General features: G+C 40.0%; 1 protein-coding gene across 5 annotated transcripts in view; it reads right to left on the reverse strand.

Annotated features, from left to right (window-relative positions):
- Positions 1-25,646, reverse strand: part of DYNC1I1 (dynein cytoplasmic 1 intermediate chain 1) — a 201,548-nt gene that overhangs the window by 126,683 nt on the left and 49,219 nt on the right. For all 5 annotated transcript variants that reach the window (XM_014248490.2, XM_014248488.2, XM_088061816.1 and 2 more), the window contains exons 5-6: positions 17,997-18,056; positions 13,922-14,037 (exon numbers count right to left, since the gene is read on the reverse strand). In XM_014248490.2, coding sequence (XP_014103965.1) covers positions 13,922-14,037; positions 17,997-18,056 — 176 coding nt within the window. The remainder of the gene's footprint in view (positions 1-13,921; positions 14,038-17,996; positions 18,057-25,646) is intronic.

Here is a 25,646-nt window from a genome sequence, read left to right on the forward strand (position 1 = left end):
GTTGCAGTGTCTCAGCATGTCTCATAAAATACACTGAAACATTTGCTAACGAGGCTATCTGCATGTTATTGTTCATTTTTATTACAGCAGCACTAGGAGTGCCCATCAGTATCAGGACCTTGTGCCTGGTACAGATGTAGTGTGCTAACCGAAGGAGAACACATTCAACTTTCTACCCCCAACAGAAGCAGTCAAATAACAAGACCCTTTCATGTCAGTGTGCCAATTGTACAGACAAATGCTCAGCAGCATGGGTCATAAAAGCTAGCCCACAAGGACTGTTTCAAGGGGGAAAAAAAGATTCTTAGATTTATTATAAGATTCATATCTATGCATCCATGCCTGTGCATTTAACCATATAAATAGTTCGCTTAAGTTTAAGAGACCTGCTTTTAAAAACTTGACCACTGTGTCATACCATGGAAACTACCTCAGGGCTACTAGGAAGGGGGTTCAACATCCCTCTTATAAAACACATCATTATGCATCAGAGGAAACTTCATTCAACAGAGAAGAATGGCACACCAGCTGGAGGTGAACACCATAAACCACATAAAGTTTTAATTAAATTCATTAAAAATTCTTTGTCTCTCACTGTGTTTGGAGGCAGATAGAACCCTTTAACAATGGCCAGCACACAATCAGGTCTGTCAAAACTAATAATAATACAAAAGCATTTGCTTACCCTGGGATATTTTGAAAAAGTTTGAGTAACTGTATTATTTTTAATATGGGACATTTATAAATTATTGCAAGATGTGGCCAGTATTGGAGCAGAGCTGCTCTTTCTATTGTTCACTGGATTGATAAAAGGTGTTAATAATAAAATGCACATTTTTAACATTTACCAAAGTGAATCAACCTGAAGAACAGGGAAGAAGCATATTTTCCCATTTAAATGCAGATATAGATATAGGTATAGATGATATAGATATAGATATAGATATAGATATAGATATAGATATAGATATAGATATAGATATAGATATAGATATAGATATAGATATAGATATAGATATATGTGTGTAATACATATGTTTAGTAGGTTCTGTTGCAATAAAACAAGGGACAATAGCTTTAAACTAAGAGACATAAGGAAAAGATTTTTCACAATGAGAGTGCCAAAGAGGTGGCAGATGCTCCATCCCTGGAACCATTCAAGGTCAGGTTCTACAGGGTTCTAACCACCCCAGTCTAACTGAATATATCTCATTGGAGAGGGATAGATGGATTAGATGATGTTTAAAGGTCACTTCCAAACCAAATTATTCTATGATATATCAATACATTTTTCATGATCAATATTTCTTTACAGCATGTTTTCTATATTTTGTACTGGTGAGTATGAAAAATAAACACATTTCCTGCCCTTCAGAGCTTGCAGTCTATCAGCAAAACAGCATAAAACAAATGAAAATTACAGCACCAGATCCCCTCCTGCAAACACATACATGCCTGATATCAGACAACCAAATATGTCAGAAGACTAACGATGAGCACAGAACATGCATAAATATTTGCAGGATTAAGCCTGCTAACCAGGGTAAAAGAGGATAGCTATTTTGTTGCCTGGCTCTTATGTAAATGACTGTTTTTCAATGCTGGAAAGCCTAGCAAAATAATTTTGTATTTAATCAAATACAAATAACATGATTCTACAATGTACTGAAGGGCTTCACATCATGAGTCACTGACAATGTCAACTATTTAGGCTCATGGCAAGCACTTAATTTGGTCCCAGTCCAGGTCCCATTTTAGTCAGTGGGAGTCTTTTCCCTGATTGCAACATGAGCCTTTGTTACTAAATTATCTCAAGCTGATGAACTGTGAAACAGAAAAGGTACTTTTACTAACCTTTTCTGATCTAGATTCATTAAGGATTATCACAAACTAGTACTAATTCAGTAATTAGATCTGAAGATATCCTCACTGCATAGCTAACACCTAAGGGTTGGGTATTCATTTTTTTATACTTCTTCAAGACACTCTAATACAATAAACATCAGAGGTCAAATGAACAGTCCCACAACCTATGTGATATTGTTGAAAGTGATGAAAGAAGAGATAAAAGCATATATTCCCCATCCTACACCTCAGTAAACAAAGTTGTGGTTTTGTCCATCTCAGAGTCATGATGCTATAATTTCTAGATCTAGATATGTATCCACTTGATGCTCAGCACTCCTTGGGGGAAGGAATTTGATGAGCTTTACTGTATGGCAAAATCTTCGAGCAAAATGGAATAGAAACATGCATTTGAGGACATGCATGATATGCATTGATAATATGCAAACTAGACTGATGTATCAAAATAAATGTTAGCACATAAAATGTAGTATTGAGCCTACACAATAAAGTCCTCTGAATAGTATGAAAACACTACTTAATTGAAGATATAAAAGAGCAACGTAATTTTTCTACTTTTTCTCTATCCAATTGTCTTTATCAGCTGAGAAAGAGCTGTCCTCAATTACACAGGTTTCAGAGGAAAATAAGATGCCTGCTTTTTCACTTTTCTTTCATGGAGACCCAAGAAGCAGCTTCAAAGAGGTGAAGGAGCTCAAGAAAAGAAATAGCAGTAACAGTAGTTCCAAAACTGTTTCAGGGGATTACAGTAAAATACTTCATAACACACTTGCCCATATTCCCATCAGAAAATGGTGGGAATTACCTAAACTCAACCATCTAAAAATGAAGGTTTTAATTTGAATGCATTGGCTAAGTCGTGTAAGCAATGGAGAAAAGCACCAATAGAAGATGATTTTTCCAGTGTTGTGATAAATACAGTACATAGGGTAAATTGCCTTCAAGGAGGCTGTGCCTCACTCTTTTGGGTATGGAAAGTTCACACAAACAGGCTCAAGGTAGAGCTATTGCATGTGATTACACTGAACTACTGAAGTATCTCCACAAGGATGCAGCTAGTCAGCTTGGGTACTAGCACTAGTCATGCTGCTAGACCAGACAGCTCTGTGATGGCTAAAAATCCTAATAAATGATGCTGCTGTGAGTTCACTTAGTTCATGTTTAAGCTTTTAGTGGTCTCTGCTTTGGGGAAATGAAGAGATAGGCCCATGTCTCTGCGCTGATTGTAACTCAGTTTGTGACTTGCTCTGAGCTACACATATAGACTGTAACAAAGATAAGACTCCTGAGACTCACACAGTTGCTCTGAGCCAATTTGGCAGGTGGTGAGGTCTGGTAGTGGTCAGCTTTATGTGTGTATCTACAAGTATCTGTAAATCCACAGAGATAATATAGATAGGTAATACATTGTGTAAACATTGTATCTATAGCTGTACCTATATGTAAATAAATAACTATATAAATGTATCTGCAACTTTTAAACGCATTTCCATCCACAGACTAGAGAGACAGTAAAAGAAAAGAGAGACCAGATTCATCTCCTGCTCCCTCTCTGCCTCCATCCTGTTCCACCCTAGGAATGGCAGAACAGATGTTTCCCAAGCACACAGTGTCATGGTGCACTTGTGCCTGAGCACTCCAGCTCTGTCCAAGGCATTCTTGAAAATGGAAGCTCACTGTTCACTAGACACCTTTTCATGACTGCACAAATGAGAACCAGATGTAAATTTGTTCTATTTTTGCTTAAACAGCAGCTCTTACATCCCTAAAATGTACGTAAACATGCCTAACTCTTAGGAACCCTGCCTACTTGGAAATCCTGAATCCAAGCTTTCTGCAATACCCAATTTAGCAAAGAGGAAAAGGCAGATTATAAGAGATGCTTATTCCTAATCAGTACGAATAGTGAGCATGTTACAGCACACGCAGTTCACATCTGGACCAAATTAACTAGTTCCACTGGTCTGGGAACTTGGGCACAGTCTGGGCTAGGGTCCATATCCCCCTCACAAGACTGTGTTGGGTTCAGCTCCTTTGGCCTCAATTATCTCCCCATGCGAATCCCAGAGCATCTCACATCACAGGTAAGAAGTTTGTGAAACACAGGCAGGAGGAGTTTGTGCTGTCTCATTTTGTAAGATGCTGTCTTCAACCTGCCCATTATTTGTGATGCAGTACCAGCACACAGAGAATTCTTCATGTAGTCATAAGCAAGATCTTTAGTGCTTTCTGTGTTTCATAGCAGATGAGTGGCTTTTTTGAGCGTGTTGTTGCTGAGTAATTGGTGCCTACGAGAGGAAGAGTGAACATCTGAGTGGAGATGACAAGGAGGAAAATATGTAACAACCATGGATTAAGGGTTAAAATTTCAAAACTTCTCCAGTTGTGTAGCTTGGGAAATACCTTCAAAGAAGTTCAGCTCCAATTCTGAGGGAGTCCTCAAAATCCAGCAGCTGCTACTGAGATCAGTGAGTCTATTCATAAGTGCAGGGATCTGCTTGTGCCAATCACAGAGGAGCTGAACCCATACTGAGCTTGGACGTAGCAAGCTTCACAACACAATTGGGATGAGGAAAAAAAAAAGGAGTATCCACAGCAACAACATGCAATTATAGACTTAAAATAAGTGTGAAGTTTCATGGCTCAAGCTCAACACATTTCAGAAAAATGATGATTATGTTTTCACTTCCTGTGTGCTTTAAGTAGGGTATTAGCTTGTAGGAAGAGAGAGTGCTGGTTTGGAGGTTTATGGCTAGGACATACATCTGAAGTAATTGTGGCTCAGAGTGAATACATGCTAAGTTTGTTTTAAATAAGATAGATGGGCAAGTGACAGCCAGGGTCTGGTTGAAAAGTGACATTATTCGTGGAGACAGTCTATTGTATTGCAGCAAAAGAGAATTCCATCTTCTATTAATAGTGGCCAGTGGGAATTCACGCTGAGAGTTTTACTTTACTGACATACCCATTTCATTAAAGGTTTCTTCATCCAGATCCTTTCTTCAGTTTTCAGAGTAACTCTTGGTGTGCGTGAGAGACTAAAAGGATTCTCTGGAAAGGATCCAGCTACTACTGATTTTGAGCAGGGATTCTCAAGTATTACATACAGATGAGACCTACAGTTTGCCATTATACTAAATACAGGATGGCTTTACATGACCTTGGAGCAGCTCTTGGAAGGAAGAAGGGGGCCCTGGGGTGCCACTGAGGGCTCTGCCCAGGTGCTCAGGTCAGATTGTGAGGACACACCTGGTGAACAAAGATGCAGCTTGGGGTGCATCCCCATTCATCTTCAAGGCCGGGAGTCATGTGGGGTGTGCCAAATTCTTCACTCTGCCCAGCCCAGCCACTTGGCTCCCTCTCCAGTCAGTCTGAGGGCAAGCAGCTGACACTGCTCTATCCAAGGCAGGTGGCCTCTCCTATGGAAATGAGCCAATTAAAGGAGACTATAGAGGGGCACAATTAGCCAGCTTCTTAGGCTGAGGCTCAGCTATAGAATTGAAGATAGAGAGGTGCTGAACAGGAGAATTTTCAGCTGTGTAATTTTTGACTCAGTACATTAGTACCGTGGGTTAAAACAGAAGAGGGGATTTTGGCACGTGAATCTTTTTCATCTCTTAGAGTCCAAGTGCCAAGGATCAAATTGAGAAGTGTGAAGTAACCAAGCAGTTTTCTCTACATCTTTTTAACACCACTAATGAAAGCCTTTCCACATTATGGCCTGTGTCTATTTCAGGCCTGATTTTGTATCTACTTACAGGATTAGAAAGATTAAGTGCTAATTAGAGCACTGAGGATTAATAACTGCTACTTCTGCCATGCACATTTTTCTTAATCTTGTCTTAAATGCTAGTGGAGATTGGTCCATGTTACAAAGCCAGAATTTGCCAAAGGTTACTAAACACATAATAGAAGGTGCTGGGTATTAGTTTTCATGTATACACTGAATAGGCATCACCCATTAGTCTAAAGAAGGAATTACAGGAATGGCAGGAAAAAGCATGCTTTCTGAAGAAAACAAAAAGACATGTCTTCATTGTTCTGTTGGAAGCACTGTTAACCCAAATTTCACCCTTTTTGCATTTTCAGGTCTGAACCTTCTTGTTTGAACATTGTAATATGTATACACATTGCTAATTCAAAGCATATTCAAACACTGCTGAAATTATACATAAAGTGATAACTAGGAACATGTGAAAACAGCAAATAGAAAAAAATTGGTCACTGTCATGCCACTGACTGCTGACTGGGGAAATCACGGTGTTGCTCATTAGTGGGACAAATTCCTTGTTCTCACGTTAAAGCTAAGTTACAACATACTAATAGTCATATATTTGCAAATAAGTTTAGAAATATTTTGTTGCTTGAGGGGAACATTTAACAAATCAGCTCAATACAGCAGTTGTTCATGTGTAAAACATGGCCAGGATCTTTTCCAGTGAAAAAAGACTGAAGAGGAAGGTTTTCATTTCCAGCCAACAAAGAACTCAATTTGCATACAGGTGTTACAGGGCTTCTCTCTGAATTCATGGATCACTGCTAGTTTCAGATGTCAGGACACAGAGATGGGTCAAAGGCACTGTGAGATGACTTGCAGCTAGTTAAAGGAGTCTGAGGTCAGGGCTCTTAACATCAGCTCTGTTGTTTTCCATCAAGCAACACCAGATGTAGCAGGATCTCATTGCATTATTTCCCACTGCAGCTAAAGGAGCAGGTTGGTTTCCACACAAGGAGACCGACTACAATGCTTTTTGGGTTATTCTAGGAGACAACAGCTTCCTATCTCTCAGGTGGAGGATAGGATCCACTTGCTCAAAAGCACAGAGCAAGGATCACCCATTAGGATCGAGAAGGTGCAAGGAGGGGTGGTACAGCATGGTCCCTCTCCATGACAGCTGCAAAAGCTCTGAAGCAGTATTGTTTCCACGCACAGAACAAAATTGCACAACAGTCCCCTCCAAGGCAGCACAGGCCAAAAGCTGGTTCCCTATTTCATCAAGAAGGCAGTTAAGCTTTGGTTTGTTCCTCATCTTTTGTTGCCTGAATGGTTTGGAAATGGCATAGTTCAGCTGTGACAAGTCTGTTGTTCTCTCCCCACCCTCATACAGAATTACCAGATATACTTTCTTGGCTTGGATTTAATGCAGAGGTACCTTGTGCAAAAGATACCAGAATCTGCAGAAGGTCAGAGACACTTTAGAGCAGAAAACTCCTATGTGTATGTGCCTGGCTTTCAGGAGACCTGCCCAAAACTTTGTTAAGATCGTGGAGGAGCTGCAAAGAGTCAAGTTACTTGATTCCTGAGTAATTAAATGATCAAGAAAAAGTCTAAGATCTCTAAAGAGTTTTCTTTCTTCAGACCTCCAACTGTGTGTGGCCAGAGGCAATCTTCCCTCTGCTAAACCAGTTCTTAGCAGATAATTCCCTGAGAATTACTGATGCTTAATAAATTGTCAGATGTGCTTGTTCAAAACAGTTCAGCATTAAAAGGGCTCTCTGCATAGGACTATCTGAGAACACCTTGAGAAAAGTCCCTTTCCAGAAGTCTTTAGAGAAAACCTGGAAGGAGAAACAGGGAATGGGAAATTGCAAATACTGAAGCAATGACTGCAGATTAATATACCGTTTGGCCACCTTTTTGAAATGGACTGGGATTGTCTTACAGAAATCCTGTTTGAGCCCAATCCTGTTACATGTAATAGGAGAACAAACATCTGATGTCCCTTTCTGCACTCAAACAACTAAGTATCCAGGACCAGACTTTGGCCTCTTCATTCTTCCTCCCAGAAGAAATCCTTAGAAATGTCAAATGTATTGTTCTGCACAACAAAAAACTGAGAAACAAATTTCTAAAGCCAAGATTCCTTATTCTAATTCTGTACCACATAAAATTATCATGAGCCAGGTGGTAAAGAAAGCCTTCAGAGGCATACATCCAATGTCTGTAGCCTACTAGAAGTGGAACACAACACACTTGGTAGCTGCCTGTTGTAGCTGTTCTGGAATAGATAAATTAACAAATTGTACTTTACTAATTGTACTTCAAAAAGGCATTGGCAATAGCAAGAGTTTGCACCTGATTTCACTAGTGTATTATTGCCCTGAATACCTATGACTGATTTTCCAAGGCATTTTAACATTTCTAAATACTATGCTTTTTTTCCCCCTGAATTTCTGTGTAATGCCTTGGTCTCCTCTCTCACTTCTTTCATCAGCACTTGCATTAATACATCTCAGTCATACAACTCAAGCACCTTCTGTTAAGTATAATTCTTTTTTTTTTTTTCCTTGCCTCAGACAAAAGATGAGGCGAGGGTTTTTCCGCAGGTCACTCCAGCATCCCCGCCTCCCTCCCTGCCAGCATTCCTCAGGAGCGGCGCCTCACCTCTGCACCACCAGAGAGCGCTGCCTGAATGCCTTTGAAAGATTTTTATGTCGAATTCAAATTTAAAAGAAAAAAAAAAAATAAAAATCCACCTTGAAAACTTTGTTATTTAGAAAAGGTGATGCAGTTGTGACAGGAAGAAAGAGGAATTATTGAAAGACTGCTATACAATGCAATGCCTCAAATCTTTGCATTGTTTCATTCTAGTCTCATCCCATCTTGTACAGTCTGGTACAACAGTACAAACTAAGCTTTGTTGATTTAATCAAACAAAGCCGTCTTGAATCAGAGTGCTTATGCCAGCTATTGAGATCCATGGTACAACTCTGATGGACTGCAGTCTGAGAAGAAAAGACAAACTGGATTTTTACAGCTAACTAAGAACACCTAGTGACACATTGGTACCGCTTAGGATGGAGCATAATATTTTACAAAATTACAAAAAAAAAAAATCACAAAATTAGTGTCCCTTAGTACAAATCCTAAGGCTCTGTCTCTTTAAAAAGTCTCTTCTTTAACACCGATTCATCTTTAGGTTATCCTCTCTTTTTAAGAGTGATTTCTATCCTAGTTTTGCTATTCAGCACCTCCTTTTGTTTACAGCAGAAGGTCTTTGCTTTCCCCCCAGTTATGTCCAATTTCCATCACACATTATCATGTATCCTGACACATATGCTACATGCATGGTAATGCACAAATGGGCATCTGCATTTCCCATTAAATGATCAAATGTTCAAAGCTATTCTTGGGCCCAGACTCGTCCTTTTCAGACTAGAGCTGAGCTTACAATTCCCTGAGAGGGAAAAGCCAAAGTAAGCTCTTTAACTTAAACCCCAGTTCTGATCCACAAGCTTTAGCCAGGCTGGCCATGGGAAAGCTCAAGTATGATCTCACTTAGTTCCGGGACTGGCTTTTCCAAAGTGTGGCGTGAATTCACAAAGCTAGAGCTGAGCTGCAGTCAGGCACGGCAGGCACAGTAGCATTGGGGCAGAGTTTGCTGGGCTGGAGATCTGCTGCACAGTATCCTAAAGCATTTACAGAGACACATCTCCTCAATGATTAAACCTGGAAATCTCGGACCTTGATCAATCAAAGTATAAATTGGTTTATCCATGGATTTTTTCATGGAAACGTTGAGATTCCAGAGGCCTGACTTGCTTTCACAGCACTGGAGCTCGTCAGTCCTAGTCACAGATAACTTCCCATTCAATTACCAAAACTCAAAGTAGGCCACAGGCCTCACATGATGCCAATGTATCACTCTTTTAGACATATCCATTCCACCCACTATTGACAAACCTAAATCAATATGACTATATAAAGTGCTCTCTCATCAAGTTAGTCAGTGAAGAACTAGTCAGTGCAATCAGTGGCACCTAGAGAATTTTGTTTCACCCTACAGTAGGCACTTAACATTTGCTATCTCACACAGATACCTGAACTTGTGTCTCATGAGCCTGACTGTGAGCAGAATTCCCCTCTCTTCCCGCACTGCTTTAAAAAGGGTAACTTTCAGGAGCCTTAGTTAAGAGAATTGCACTGTCAGACACACGCAGAACCCAACGCAGCCTCTGGAGCTCCACCTCCATTTTGCCACTTCATTCCAGCCTACTTCCAGATGGAGTAGAGAGCTTATTTTACTTTTTTCTCTAATAGTCAAAATACCCTTAGTGTTTGAAAATGTCAGATAAATAGATAGATCAAAGGTCTCAAAAAAAACCAAAGTTCTTTGCCAGAACTGGGCTACATTTGTGACATAGGATGGGGTTACCCTGCTCAGGAGGTGAGTATGGCAGATCATTTGTTTTCCCCTCATGAACCATCATCTGTTGAAGATGATAAACTCATGAAGTGCACACGACTTCCATTGTTTTAAAAATCAGATCTTTTCTTTTACACGGGACATACTCTTTCAGGAATTCATTTCTGACTAACCCATTTGCAGTGACAGTCAAGCCAGAATGTCGGAACATCTCATTTTATTGATGAAGTAGTTTCTGCTTCACAAAAGAGGAATAACAACACTCCTGACACTGGACAGCAAAGCCAGAAAGCTCACAGAATTTCTCCTTCTCGCAGCCCAGAGTTTCTGAGGGGACACAGATCAGAGGAGTATCTCCCTTCTCTGAGATTTTACCTCCTGGCCCATTGTAGAGCAGGACAGTAAGCTGGAGATGAGACAGGCATCTAGCAAAGCCTGAATGTGGAGAGCGTTTTTCTGTCTGAAAGGGTGGACTGCAGGCAGTCATACAGAGCTCAGCCCACTGCTGCACAGCATGAGGGATCTGTCCTGGGCAGAGGTCAGGCCAGATCAGAACAGATTTTCTGTTTTCTCCTAGGTGCACCTTCAGCAAACAGTGGGTCTGCAGTGCTTTACAGGGTCCAACCATTGAAGGCTACATGAGGCTGCCACTCCTGAGGTGATGTGAGAGCTTCTGCTCAATGAAGGAAGTGTCCCAGAGACCTCTCAAAAAATATTTGTCATGGGCTAGGTCTTAATCAACTCCAGAATGGAAGAAATTGGACAAGTAAAATGTCTCTCAATGCCTACAAATACCTGAATTCAAGTTCAGTTATAGAAGGAGGAGGGGGAAAGTAAAGAACACATCTTTTTCACCAGGCTCCAGAGCCAAGATCTGTGTGTTTTTGAAGTCATCCTGGAAGGAAGAAAAGGCTGAAGCTGACTGTGACCTAAATAAAGCATACGAATTAGGTACTTGTGATCAAAGGATTGAATGATGCATATACACATTTCCATAAATAATAGAGTTGGTGAGGGAAATGACATGTCATTATTCCTCTGAAATAAAGCAAATTACCTGTTCTGAAAAGGAGTTAATATGTTTTTTATACAGTGAAGAATAATGCCACACTATTTCTTCTAAAATTAGCAGCTGACAAGCTGAGACCAGTGCACACAGCACCTGGCTCTCTGGCACCGCATGGTCGTACCAGAGTGAACCCTTCCTTTTCCAGTTCTGTAAGATCTGGTGGGCACAAAGAACATCCACTGAGCTCCAGAATAGCAGTAGGCTTAAAGTACCTCAGAGTTTCTTTCCTGCTCTCTAGAGAAGCAAATGCAGAAAACCTGATGAGAGTATTTCAAAAAAGCTGAAGAACTTGGAGTGGAGTCAGAGTCCTCTTTTCACCCATCTTTCCAACTAGCTGTACCCTTCATTAATTGTCTTCCAAACAAGAAGCAAGCATGGGACAATCTCATCCTAAAATTCTGCATTTTGACAGTTCCAGTATTTAAGGCAGGCAGTGAAAAATGAATTTCAAATGCTGAAGTCAGACTCATCCAAGTTTCTTGTTTTCTATTCTCAAACTCTAAGGCTTCAGATGCTAAATAACTGAGCCCATAACCATAGTAAAAGGCTGAAAATTTTATTTTGAAAAGACAATGGCTTTATTTTATCACATGAATGCAGAGAAACAGTGTAGAGACTTCTCTAAGCTGCTCTCCTGAGGAATCTCTCTGCTGTTCAGGTTTGGACTGACAGTGTGATGGCTTCAGCATCCATAAAGAGGCTTGGGAGATTGGAAACCTGAGAGTTCATTTCCATCAGGCCTGGGAGACCAAAATCATGGTGCTTATTTACCCCCTAGAGAATTTCCAATTAAAAAGCCTCTCAACAGAATAACCAAACTTTCCCAAATCTCCTTTACTGATGCATAGCCATAATCATATCCAAGTTAAATGCAGAGAATTTCCCAGCAGCAGATTGGAAAGGAAATGTAAGTTACACTTTCTGTCCCTCACGCATCTGAAAGAAGAGATTGGGTGATATTTCCTCTGTGTTTCAATATGTAAAACACCGCTACTGTTGGTGTTTTTTCCTTGGTTGTGATGACAGAGAATAGGACAGATAGCAAACCCAGTCACCAAACCCACATATTTGACCACTTCCATCACAGTTTTGGCCCAGGCAGTTTAAAGTGCATGATGTTTTATGTTTGCACTTATCTTCTTTCACACAAAGGAGGAACAAGTGACTTTCCTCAGCGCTGGGAGGACCAATTGAAACCACACTGCCTCTCTGCTCATTGTCCTGACTGCCAGGCTCCATGGCATCACACAGTTGTTTGGGGTTCTTTCCTTGAAGGGCAGGAGATTGTCCTCTTGTCAAGCAAGGAAAGGATTTTTTAATAGTTGAAGAGCTCCTTGGGAAAAAAAAGCAAGATCCTACTGAAAGAGGATGCTTCCTGAAGTGAGCCTGTCTTTTTCAGAAAGGCAGGTCAACTCATGAGTGCTGGAGTTGTAGGCCTGAGGAAGGCAAACACAAAACCATGTCTTAAATTCCCCATATCCCTAAGTTCTTGCATTGGATAAAGACCATGTGTCAGAGAGGAAGGTCACCCTCTCCATCTGATCTAAGAATGAATTCACTATAATGCTCCAGGCTTGAGCATCAACTGGTCTTAAGCAAAGAAGATAAACACTTGGGGGCAAAACCCATTTTCTTGAGGCTTCAGCAGCCCACAGACAGACAAGCAGAGATGAGCTGGACTGACCCAGGGAGGCTTCTGAGACAGCTTCTCCCTATGAGCAGGCAAAGCTCTCTGGACATGCTGCTGAAGGAGCATCATCCAAGCAAAAGGGCTGCCTGGGTTTGAAGGCACTGTTCCAGTCCACAGATGACCAGGATAAACTTGTGCTCCAGAAAAGTAGAATCTGAGCATCTAGCTCAGTGGTTTCTATTTCTGCTTCCTAAGGCAGAGCTGGTAACCCAGTTGCAAAAAAACTCCCCAAAAAATGGCTACGTTTATCACTCTTTTCTCCCCAACAGTAACTTAGACAGATTCACCATCACCACCTTCCAAACATGAGTATTTTTCTTCTCTAAATGAAGATGGGTCAAGTTCTACACTATCTTCTGCAGAACATTACTCAGTTGTTGAATTTTCCTGGATCCTTCATTGTTAACAGCAAAAATTATGGTCAAGACTGCTGTGAGTTTCTCCTCTTCTATCCACTTTGTTCTAGTGCATATATAACCTCAGGGTAATGCACAGTTTTGCATTCAGTTTAAATGGTACCACTGACCTGCAATCAGCATTCTGCAGTACAACCCTGGCAGATCAGCAACCCCCTGCCACTCTGTGTATTTTACTTATCAACAAGAGAGCCCAACAGCCAACAAACAGCTTCATGAGTACAGATGCCAGCATGATTGTCAGCAGAGAGAAGGAAAGACTGCCCACATCCAAGTATGCAAACCTCCTTTTTCAGTACATGGAGCTAAGCTGCAACTTCTCCCTAAGCTTCACCTACAGCAGGGGGACATAATTACCCTAACTAAAGAACTGAGGGCAACTTTCCAACACTGCCTCTTTACAAAGCACAGAATTTATAACTTCCTTGAGAAAGCATAAAAAAATTGAATAAAGCACAATTTTAATTATATTCATAGTGGTGTATTTTTTAAATGTTCCCATTAAACTGCTATCTGAACACAACCCATTGTAAGTCAGTAGTTTGGTTCCACCTGCATTTAAAGTGATTTCTATAATTATTCTCATCAGAACAGCCATTAATCACATAAACAATAACCAGCATACAGAAAATACATGATAAGCAGCTATGTTATGACTCACTATTATTTTTATTACATTCTTTAACTTAGATGCAAATTTTCTATTATTTTTTAAAAAAACAAAACATCTTACCTTCAGATTGATGTGTGGCCAGAGGTGTCTGTGTCTCCTTGGAGTACGATACCACCTCCCGAGGTAAGAAATCAACCTGGGTAATCTTTGACACCCCTAGTTTGTGCAGTCTGCGTCTAAGGTGGAATACACAACATCAAAAGGTTAGTCATGCTAAATGTGAATCATCAGCAGGAACAAATGTTTGCTGTTATGAACAGGATAAAAATACCCCAGTGTTTGTTGAGACGAAACACAACACAGTGTGCATGAGAAGTACCTCTTTGTAGTGAAGAAAATTAACCTGGGAACCATTTTCAATAATAAAGTACAGTTGTGGAACCTCTAGATTATGCTGGTGAGAGGGACTGCAAATGGGAGAGAGAAATAGCCTGCTTGTGTCCCTCTTAACATGCATCAAAATTCTCTTTCATACCATCATTACTATGATGTTCTGCCTGCTCAAAGGAGCTCATCCTCAGCCTGGGCTACATAGCTGTGGAAAGGGTATAGTGGGTTTAAACCAGGACAGATTTGACTGCCAAGTGTTCAGCTGGGAGTAGTAACAGTCTTTGACTGGCAAGGTGGGTAACTTCCACAAATAAGAAGATTCTCCTCCTTCCACAGGAGTCATTAACAATGGCATTGAACTAGGTTTATGACTAGTGGAATACTAATGCAAGGGCTAGTGGAGAGCTAAAACACAACTGGAGCAAGGCAAGTATAGCCTTCTCTTTTGTCTACTTCCCTTACTTTAAATAAACCAAATTAAATGAATCACTGAAGCAAACAAACTGTAAGCAGGTAAGGGAAAAAGAAGAGAGGCAGCTGAGCAGGGTCATGAACACTTTTAGTTGTGCACAATTCACTCAGGAGCAGGGGGAAAAAAATCAGTTTATTTCTTGAATATTATTTGACTGTCTGCAACGAGTGAAGAATATAAAAACAGTTGCTTGGAAGTGTTTTATCGGAAAAAATGCCAACTTTAGCAGAGAAGTAATGCAAACACAATAAAGAAATTAACTAAGTAGGTCCAGTTACCTTAATCAACAAGTGTGAGCATGCTTGTGCCTTTATGGGGAAATAAATTGCTGGACACAATGTTTCTCAACTTGCCACATTACTGAAGAGAACAATTTGGAAAACCAGAAAATTCTTACATATTATCTATATCCTCTTCATTTTCCAGATTGTCAGAACAGAAGTCATAGGGGTTTTGATCTAATTAATTTACAGTGGTCTAGGTATTCAATTAAGATTGATGTCCAAAAGGAAATGGGAGTTTCAAAAGGAAACTGTTACCACTGGAAAACACCTACTGAACTTTTCAGCTGCATCAGCTATATTTTTTTTCTAATCTATTTTACTCCCTGGATTGTTATTAAGCTGACTGCAATTAGATTCAGCAGGTAATCAGTACAAATCAGCCGTATTGTGCAACAAACCACTAGAGCAGAAACAGTTGTTGTAGCTCTGAGTCATTCCTCTTTTCAAAGAAAAATTAACAAGTCTCCCTTCTTACAACCATCTCTGAGTTTACCAATATGAACAAAATCTACAATTGTCTAAAAACTATACAGAAAAACTTCCACCTTATTACTGGGGCAGAAAAGTTTCTTCAGCTAGCAAAACTTTTAGTAGTTTTACATTTTACAGCTGCTTTAACTTGTGCCCTGTGTGAATTCAATGAATATTTAATATTATTACCAAAAATATTCAATTAATATTTAATATTAAATATTTAATAAATATCTCACCCCAGCAAACTCTCATGTTCTTTTCCCTCCCCCAGCACCAGATGTGCAAGCTCTGCTGCCTGCTTGGTCAGTTTGACTTCCCTATGTAACCAGTCTCCTGCTGCCCCAGGCTACTCTTTCCATTTACTGAGGTTCTTAAGCCTTTGCATTTAAAGAGTCTCTTGACAGTGGTCTTGGTTAAATATAATCCCTAATTAATTATGTCTAATCTGGACCCAATTAGAACCTCACCTAATTCTAAAACAGTTTCACATGAGGTCACTGTATCTCCAGGGCTGCCAAGGATGGGGAACATGACCCTAACGGAGAGCTGGATTTAACTGCTAGATGGGTGGATTGAACCTCCTTGCCCACTGTGTCCCAGAAGTGAGCTACTTCCCACAGCACTGTGCTGAGACAATGCATGGAATTCTTCATCTACAACACTTCCAATTCAGTAACTGCTGCTGCCTGCACAAATGCATTGTGCCACCCATATGATGTAATTACTGGTGAACACTGGGAGGTCCTTCTACATCTGAAGGAATGTGATCGACTGGCCAAGCCACCTCTAATTGTTCTCATGTTACTAACAGTTGGCCTAGTCTTTGTTCTCAAACACTCAGGGACAACTGGAGCATCATTTCAACATCTGGGCTCTACCAAATATGCACTGTAATGTTCTAATCTCTAGTTCTTCTTAGGGCAACACTAATTAGTCTCTTATTTTCCCATCCACGTGTTTCATCTGAGGTGCTCATAATTCTCATAAATTCAATGACTATTCATCTTAGAGATCACATAAGCTTTGAAGGATTCCTTTCCAAACTGCCAATGGGATATCAGGAGGGGGATAGTGATTAAATCCCATGCATTAAAAGTGATTCTTCTGTCGATAGGTATCATAAGAAAGATATACATCTAAAGATATGCTAGAAGTGTTTACACTTCATTTAATTGCTGACTCCAGGATTTCTTTTGCATTTGTTTTGCTGGTTTGTTTTTTTTTTTCTCTAGTCTCAGGACACCAGAGGAAAGTTTAACTCTGCCTTTGGTTTGAAGACAGTTTTCCTTCAAAAGGGGCAGGACATCCATGAAAACGTATACCTGTGGATTTGCTCTTTGGCATACTTTTTTTCTATCTTTGCACTGACCACTAGTAATTGATTGAAGTATTGTAGCTACATACAGAGTTATCTTTTCATGTGTCAGATAAAGGCACTTGCCTTGCAGAGCTGTTTAAGAAGCCTTGCTCCTAGGAGTACTCATCTATTAATCCAAACTTCTGTAAAAAAAGCAGCTAGGATTTCTAAAAGTTTTCTGTAGCTTAAAATAGCTCAAAAACCTCTACCTTTTTGGTGCAGCCCAGGTAAAGTTGTAGAAGTGTGACCTATTTGAAGTCACACTTTTTTATTTTGTGTAAACTACAAACATTCCTAGGAGTTCTGGATCTTTCCTGGTGAATAGAACTAACACACCTAACTGGAGCTGGGAGCAGTCAGTCAGCAGCTAAAGGGAAGTTGTTTTTCTTACAGAACGATGAATGAAATAGCCCATGAACAAGTGAAAACACGAGACACTTGCCTGGAGACTTAAAACAGGCAACTCTAACTTCATTGTAGAGCAAATTCTTCAGTGTAGTGATTTGGTTTTACCTATGACTCCTGCTCTGAAGAACTTGAGGTATTTTCAGAGGAACAGGCTATCATAAATATCTCTGCAAGCAAGCATTTCTACATTATTACTACAAATTAACTTTCTTTTTTTTTTCACTTATATGGGGGAATGAAGTTCCATATTAATTTTAGCTCTATTACAATTTTTAAAAAGCCTCATAGGTCTGAACTCAACTGAGGTGGCACTTATTCTTGGGCTATGATCATTCTTAAGTGCAGAATTTTAAACACATACATAGCTCTTAAGGAAGAAGGAGTCTTGTTACTGCATGTGGAAACAGTGTAAATATAGCCAGCAGAAAGAAGGGGGAAAAGTATCTTGCAAACGATTCAGAGGGAGCAGTCTGAATCAACAGGTACAAACAAGATCAATGTAACTACACATGCACATGTGTGCCACAACAATAACATTTCATCCACAATGAAATAGTTATTTGTATTGTGTTTCAAGCAACAGAAATAGCAATTTATCTTTTCATAAGCTTGTTTAAATAGTTGGGGTTTTTTTCCACAAAGCTGACTTTTCTGACACTTCTTATTTATGAAACTGAAAAAAGGAAACTTAAATTATGGTCTTTTTGAGACAAAAAAAGCAAATGAAAATCACATACAACCAGCTCAACTAGGAAGCATTTTCAACATAATTCTTGCAAAGAAATGATAACAGAAAGAACTGACATATACCCAAGTTCAGAGTCAGACTGGAGTTGCAGCACTGAGGGGTCTGTGTCCCATTGCAAGGTCCTAGGGTGGTAATCAGCCGTGCAGCATGAAGGGGAGGGAAAAAAAGAACACACAGAATTAACTGAAAGGATGAACAAAACCCCACCTCCTTAGTTACATGCTCTACGTAGTACATTCAACCTCCAGGTGCAAGCAACAGCCACCATATGTCAAACAAGGTTTGTAGGTCAAACAGAGACAGAGCAGGCAATTTACTAAAACTACATATTATCAATAAACAGAGGAAAGAAGCTGGATTTTTCTGTCACATACTGATTAACGAAACATGGGGTTGGGTTTCTTCTCCTTTTCCTGAAAAATTCTAACTCTTTAACTTAGGTTGATGGATTCACAATAATTTGTAAAATCTGCAGGCACAATTTATTTACGTTTTTATGGTAAGGCATTTCTGAGTTAGGCAGTAACCCATCCTGTACAGCGCTGCTCTGGGCAGGAACCTCGCATAGTGCATGTGACAGTAAATGGCACACTGATACCAGCTCTGACATACTCTGAGGGCATCTAGGACAAACAAACAAAGTCTTCTTTTCCTCCCAATAAGATTCCTGGGGAAGAGGGCAATAATACATCTGAGAAGATCAGATCTATGAGAATCTTTTGTCAACTGCTGCCAGGTGAGGCTATCACCAAATGCACAAATGTTCCAGAGGTGCGGTTTGAAGTGAAGATGTTGCTCCTTGCACTGCAATGCAGTTTCCCATGTGACCAGCTCTAAAACACCTTGCAAACACTCACAAGAGGCTTTAAGGGGTCTTGTGAAATATTCAGAATGCTCCAATTTAAAAATGCAGAAACTGACATATCAAGGCCAACATTTTCAAAAATGCCTGCTCCTTCCCTGTCTCTTAATTTTACTTTATTTTTCCACACTCACAAAGCCACATCTGACATGCAAGAAAACTGCCGGAATCCATGAAAGAATCAAGAACACAGGATTGGCTCCTGAGCACCTTTTCCTGTAGTATGAATACTAGATTATGCATTGCTCTCACTAGCAGAAGCTAGAGCAAAGGAAAGTGCTCCTTCACTAAGCAAGCTTCACCTCATTAAGACATGCTGGATAATGATAGTTGTCAAAATTAAAAACTCCCCTAATTTTTATCTGAATACAAATTCTGAGGATATAGAGATCATAATATTAACAGGTTCAGCCAAAACCAGCCATATAATCAGCTGTGGTCAATATACACAAGTCTTTCTGCAACAACAGCAACCTCTGCCAATGAATCACTCATAGAAACTAACAAGTTACTGAATTAGTTCAGAAATAGATCTATTAAAGCCAAATAACTATTCTACCTCCTGTCCTTAGTAAACTCACCCATTCTATTACCAGTGTTAACTCACTCTCTGGAGAGACAGACAAGGGCATGTGCTGCACTCTCATCATTTCAGAATGAAAAAGAATCAATCTCAACACCCTGTGCATACAAAAAGAATGAAAATCTGTAATACAGAGCTGCCTTCTTATGCAACATAAGGGCACTCATTTCCCTTAACCTCTTATGAGTAGTAATGCTTATCAGGATAAAAGACATTATACTGACAGAGAAAAGCTTCTCCAAAACTAAACTGTATTACAAAAGGTCAGAGATAAAATAATTCAGCAATACAGATTTTTCCCTTGTAACTTAACTGCAGTGTAAGTACAGTAGAAAATGGACATAAGATCTGAATGGCTGATGCAAGGCAAAGGCATCAATGACTAATACATTATAAATACCCCATTAAAAATGCTATCTGTGTGAAGATTACTCTTGTAATGTCACCAAGGTCAGTTGCATATATTAGGCCTTTCTATAAGTGCCAGTTTCTAATTTTATGGCTGCCTAGGGGCTACTTATAGATTCACGTCCAGGTCTTCCAAACTCTTAAAAGAAAATACACATAATTCATTTTAGTTTCCTCCCCCCAACATTCACTTTCAAACCTACAGGTTTTGCAGGGGGGTAAAGGCTTTTTCACCAGAAAGAACACCAATAGCATTTGATTAAAGCAAGAGCTTGCAATAGGTCTCTAGAACTAGGATGCTTATGTTCCACCTCCAAGAATGCCAGGTCACAAGAGAGGGCACCTTTACCTGGTACCCAGATAAAAATGCTGAAAAAAAAAAAATTTAGAGATTTCCCACACTCAGGACAGCACTCAAATCCCAAAAATATGAGAAGAGCAACACCTATGGTTCAGGCCATCACATGCAGATATGTATTGAGACACATTCTTCCCGTAAGTACTTATTATCTGGGTTCTCACATACAGCCTTCACCACTCTGGACACTGATACCTACTTTTAATAGCAATTCTCCTTTGTTACCACTGAAGATGAATAGATCACACCGACACAGATCGAGGTGTGGTGAAAGAAAGAACAGAGTTTATTTTTCCCACCAGGATTTATAGGCTTCCTACCACGGCCAGGGATTGGATGGTCAGGATAACACTTTCTCACTGCACTGGCCATGAGAGATGCCCATCACAAGACGTGGAACAGAAAGAATGTACACATATCTATGTTTACAGTTACTCTCCTGGGAAAGTCCTTAGAAAACTATGTTAGCAAGCTCAGAAGCTGAGTTTTCAGGGCGACACTCCTTGACTCCTAATTATATCTGTTTTCAACAGTTTTAATGCATCTGCAACATATTTCCCAGATTTGTGCTCCACTGTGCATCCCTGTGTTACCACTTGCACAGGTGTGAGAAATTGATGAGGAAGTGATCTGAGTTGTCCTCTCCAGCTTGGCTGAGCAATGCCATCACAGAAAATGAGGCTGCAGGTAACAAATCTTCAGGTTTCAGGTCTCTTGCCCTGGGAGACAGAACACAAGTGGCTACACTCAGGTAGTAGAGGCTGGAGAGCACAGGGAAGTGACTCAGTGTTTCTAGGAACACTACTGATTTGTTCTTTGTCTCTTCCTGGCACCTGAAGAATGTCATCAAATCAAAATGATAGTGAGTGAACAGTAAAGATGTAATCTGGACCTGCAATTTAGCCAGTTTCCATGGCAATAACATCAAAAAAGAAAGAAATAGATTCTTTGAGGTTTAGCAACCCAAAAATGATGTTGAATAGCCTGTGCTGTCATCCTGACTAGAAGATTAAAGCCAATCTGTTTGTGATGAACAGACATTGCATATGACATTCCTTGATCATGTGGATGAGCAACATAATTACACTTGTTCTCCTGTGGACTCTCCTCAGTGGGGATTTTGAAATGCCACTGGATCTGAGCAGAAAAGCAGTTGCCAATCTTTTTCCAACTGGTGCATGAGTTTCTCCTCCAGACACCTATTGATGAGGAAAAGGATTAGGTGTTGTTGCTTTTCTTTTTCCTTTCTTACTTCTTCATTAAACAAAACTATAACAGCTTGTCCCCCAGAGACAGAGGCAGAAAATGTAATGTCACAGACCCTGAGGACAAGCGCATGGCCTAGGAGCCAGCAGCCAGGCTGAGCTGCTCCCACTCTGGACCCTTCAGAGAGCACAAGTTGGTCAAGGTTCCGCTAAATGGATTCAATGGATTTTGGCACAGGTCTGTGTAGAAGAGATGTAAAACATTTAGTTGAACATTTTTATGGGGAGCAGAGAGGAGCGCTAGACCGAGCAGGTAAAAGTAGTGCTCTCTACCAGTCTCCAGTTCTGCAGACTCCTCCCATGGGTGAAGGAGTGACACAGGCACAGCAAGGAGCCCTGGAAACTCACTGAACAGCACAGTCAGAGCTAAGCTGGATCGGTCTGTTCCCTGCACCCAGACAGCACTGACACTTTTAATCAGAACTATCCAACATTGTTTCAGAGCCGGGTGCTATATCAGTCTCCCACATGGCAGCAAACAATAGCCCTGTGTCATGGTCCATCCCCCTTTTACATTTCAGCTGATCCTGGCTCACTGATGGATAAAAAGCTGTATTACTAAATAACAGATTGTTCTAAAGCAGCACAAAGGGAATGAGGGCTGTTAGACGTCGCACTCAGAAGACAAGGTACAAGTGTTATTACCTCTCTTTAAACTGATCTGCTTTCACTCTCTTCCTTTAGACAGACATCTCAATAACCTATTTTTTCTCAAATTTAGGACAGTATTAATGCTGGTGCTGTTTCAGCTCTTACTACTGAAGAAGTACCAGATAATTTTGACACATCATCTTTTAATAACATGAAGAAAGAAACCAACAAGAGGAAGAGGCCCAGATGTCATATATTTACTAAAGGATCAGATGGTAAAACAACACTTATCTCTTCTAAATTCAAGTCCAAAGCATTAGGAAGATATTCAGAGCACAGTTCTAAAAGGACAGAGAACTGTTACAAAATTTAAGGTAGGAGGAATTTGAACAGAAGCATTCCCTTTTCTGTAGCATTATTTTTATTACCATGGAAAAACAGGCACTGCCATGTGTTACAATGACCTGTGTAACCTTACCTCCAGAAGATTTTATTCGGATTGCATAATGTCAATTATGTAGATTAAAAATGTGGAAAAGACTAAAATAAATAAACTAAAAACAAAATAAAACACTTGAAACCTTTTGGAAAATTCCCAACATCAGAATGCATTAATGAAGCATAGATTCTGACAAACCAAAACAGTCTGGAATCCCTGAGAGCTTCTCAGCTGATTCAAGCAACTTTATGTCTGGCTTTAGCAGTAGTGTATGAAACACGTAAGGCATCAGTTCCAATACATATACTTAGTAATCTGCCATCATAAAATGATACTTAATATCTGTAATCATGGTCATATTGCAACAGAACTTGGCCCTGGGTAAGTGCCCCAACCCAACACTTTTCATATGCAACATACTGACAGCTTAGTTCTGGCTCTGCTTCCCTGAAGCCAAAATCAAATCCTCCCTCATCGGTTGCTGATGCTGCAGAACATGTGTTCTGCATGATTTCTTTTCTCCCCCCACTCCCCCTTCCCAGGTCAAGAGCAGCCAGGCCTGAAAATCCATGCTTTTGAAAAAGAGGCTCCTCACATGAATAACAGGAAACTCTGCCTTCCCAGGGGCTTTTTGCAGGGCAGAAACCTCTTTGCAGCATTGCAAATCACACCTTCAAGCAGAAACAGAGGAAAGCAGACACCATATTCTGGCATCTCCTGTCACCAAGAGCTGCTGTGCTCTCCAGACCAGGAGAAAACTGTACTGACAGTGCACTGAGACCCGAGGTATCTCCTAAACTGAGATATCCATATGTGTCCCTAATGAAACACCATTAGATCTGACAGGCCCCAAACCAAGCATCTCCCCTTGCAGCAACAACAGTGTCCTAAAATGACCCTTCATATGGGAAAATAGTGATGCCCTCCTAACCCTAAAATTCAGTGGCAGACTGTGCCATGACTCCACAGATTAGGCTGTGCCAGGGTTTTTCAGTGATCAAAGGCCAATCCACTAAGAAGAGCACAGACTGTTACTAAACTGAAGCACAGAGACCAGAAATGAAGGTGGGACTCACCCAGAGCATTTGGACTCACCTATCCTTTAGGAAGTCTCAAGGCACCTTTGCTTACCAAAGCAATATTTCTAAATGGATGTGAATGTGACTAGCCTCATTCTCCCAATCTGTGGTGGGAGGGGGTCTTGTTGCAGAAGGTATTTATACAATCTTCAGGCACCCAAATGAAGGGCTCCACCAGGGAAACATTACCATGGACTCTTTCCATACAAACAGAAAGGCAGGAGATTGCTCCATGGAGCAGTTCCAAGCACCCAACTTAGACTCCAGTTGTGAATAGGTATTAGAGGTGGTTGGTATCTTCACTGTTCAGTCTCATTTTCATCTGCTGAGAAACAGATAAGGAAGCAATCAGCTGCTACTTGACAGCCTGCAGGCTTCAGTCTGCTTCATGCTTTCTTTTCTTCTAACTTCAAATGCAACTAGCAAAAGAAGTAAATTAGGAAAAAGGAGCTAACCAACAAGCTCAAAACAGCAGAGAACACAATTCTTGCTTCTGACTTTGATGTAAAGAGGAGCCTCATGTTTAAAATTACAATTTTAACCCTGGATTACAATTTCCAAAAGATTCACAATTGCTTACATTGGGAACTCTGCACCTTCCTAGTGATGGTGTATAGAAAAACACGTTATACTCAACTCATATAACCTTAAAAAATACTGGGCACAGCAACTGTGACATAAGACACCTTTTTTAAAATCATCAATAGAATAAAATGCTAAGATGTGTATGCATGCATTTTTTCAATATGATACCAAATACTGTTAGCAAGTTGCAATCCAGTAGTATTTGCAGTTTCAATGTGTAATTTATCATGTGTCTAGACCACTTTTTTTTTTAAATGTCTGAATATTGCCAGAATGAATTTAAGACTGCATAATTATTTAGCTACTTCAAAGAATTCCACCTACTTTTTGTGTCAGTTTCTCCAAAGCTCCTAACTTGCTGCTGATTAAATAGAAAATCTGAACTAAGAAACCGTTGATGAGAAATTACTGCAGATGTTTAAATATGTGTGTACAGATAAGCTATTTATTTTTATTCCTTTCACTCTACATTTTTATAATTTTAATTCTCTCCACTGTGATTTTCACTTTCTGATATTTTTTGTACATTTGAAATGTATTTCCAAAACAAACTACACACACACAAAAAAGAAGATTCAAAGCTGCTAGTTAGACTAGTATGACTAGTATGACTATCACTAGACAGAGATGGAAAAGTACCACTTGCCTCAATGGCTGCTTTGCATCTAAGCCACTATTCTGCTGCCATCTGTTTTGTTTTACTCTGTTTTGCAGATCTGTTCCACTGTGAAAGGATTGGCAAAAAGAAAATACCTTCCTTGTGCTACTTGTTTTCTGAAGCAAGATGGCTATCAGCAGTTGGGCAGGATTTGTGCCTCTCAACACCACCCTCACTTGTGCTCGTAGAGCAGAAGTCTGCTCTGGCTTCACTGTGTGTTCTTGTGTTCAGAACTGGGCTGCTACTGCTAATCATAAAATAAAATGCCTTAATACATTCAGAGAACAAGGAGTTTGGCGCTGCTGCTGGAGCACAGCCAGAAGGTTTTGCTTGGCTTTGCATTTACACTTCCAAGCAGGCTGACACCTCTGACTTCCAGTCTTCACCAATAAAAAGAGCAACTCTGACCTCCTTGAGAGCACAGCACTATCTTTTAGCTGCCTGGGAACCATAAGAACCCTTTTCAGAATGGCATGAGTTTAAAATATGGGGTTTTTTTTAAGGTATATTTATGTAAAAATCACAGACAAATAATACTTAAAACACACGTCTATGTCAAAATTCTTCTTGAATTAAGGTTATTCTATAGAATGGATTTCATAGTTTTCAAAAACCATTTGAGTTTTAAATCAGGATGAACAATTCTGGCAAGCCTGCAATAATAAGGCCATATCACAGGACCAACACCTTGCTGTTTTCCATTTCACAGAATTTGACTAATTAAATCAGAAATTTAATTCATCCAATCTGCTGAACTTAGCTGCTGTATTTGAAGTCTGTCCTTTTGATTCGGGTCTGCATTACAGATCTCCTGGCAATATCATATTCACACTTTACATTCTATAGCCACAGAAATCTTAGTCTGCAAATTTATGCTGGTTTAC

The sequence above is a fragment of the Pseudopodoces humilis genome, chromosome 1 (assembly GCF_049639895.1).
Source record: "Pseudopodoces humilis isolate 2021_Gansu_Grassland_sample_001 chromosome 1, ASM4963989v1, whole genome shotgun sequence".
Classification (NCBI taxonomy): Eukaryota; Metazoa; Chordata; class Aves; order Passeriformes; family Paridae; genus Pseudopodoces; species Pseudopodoces humilis.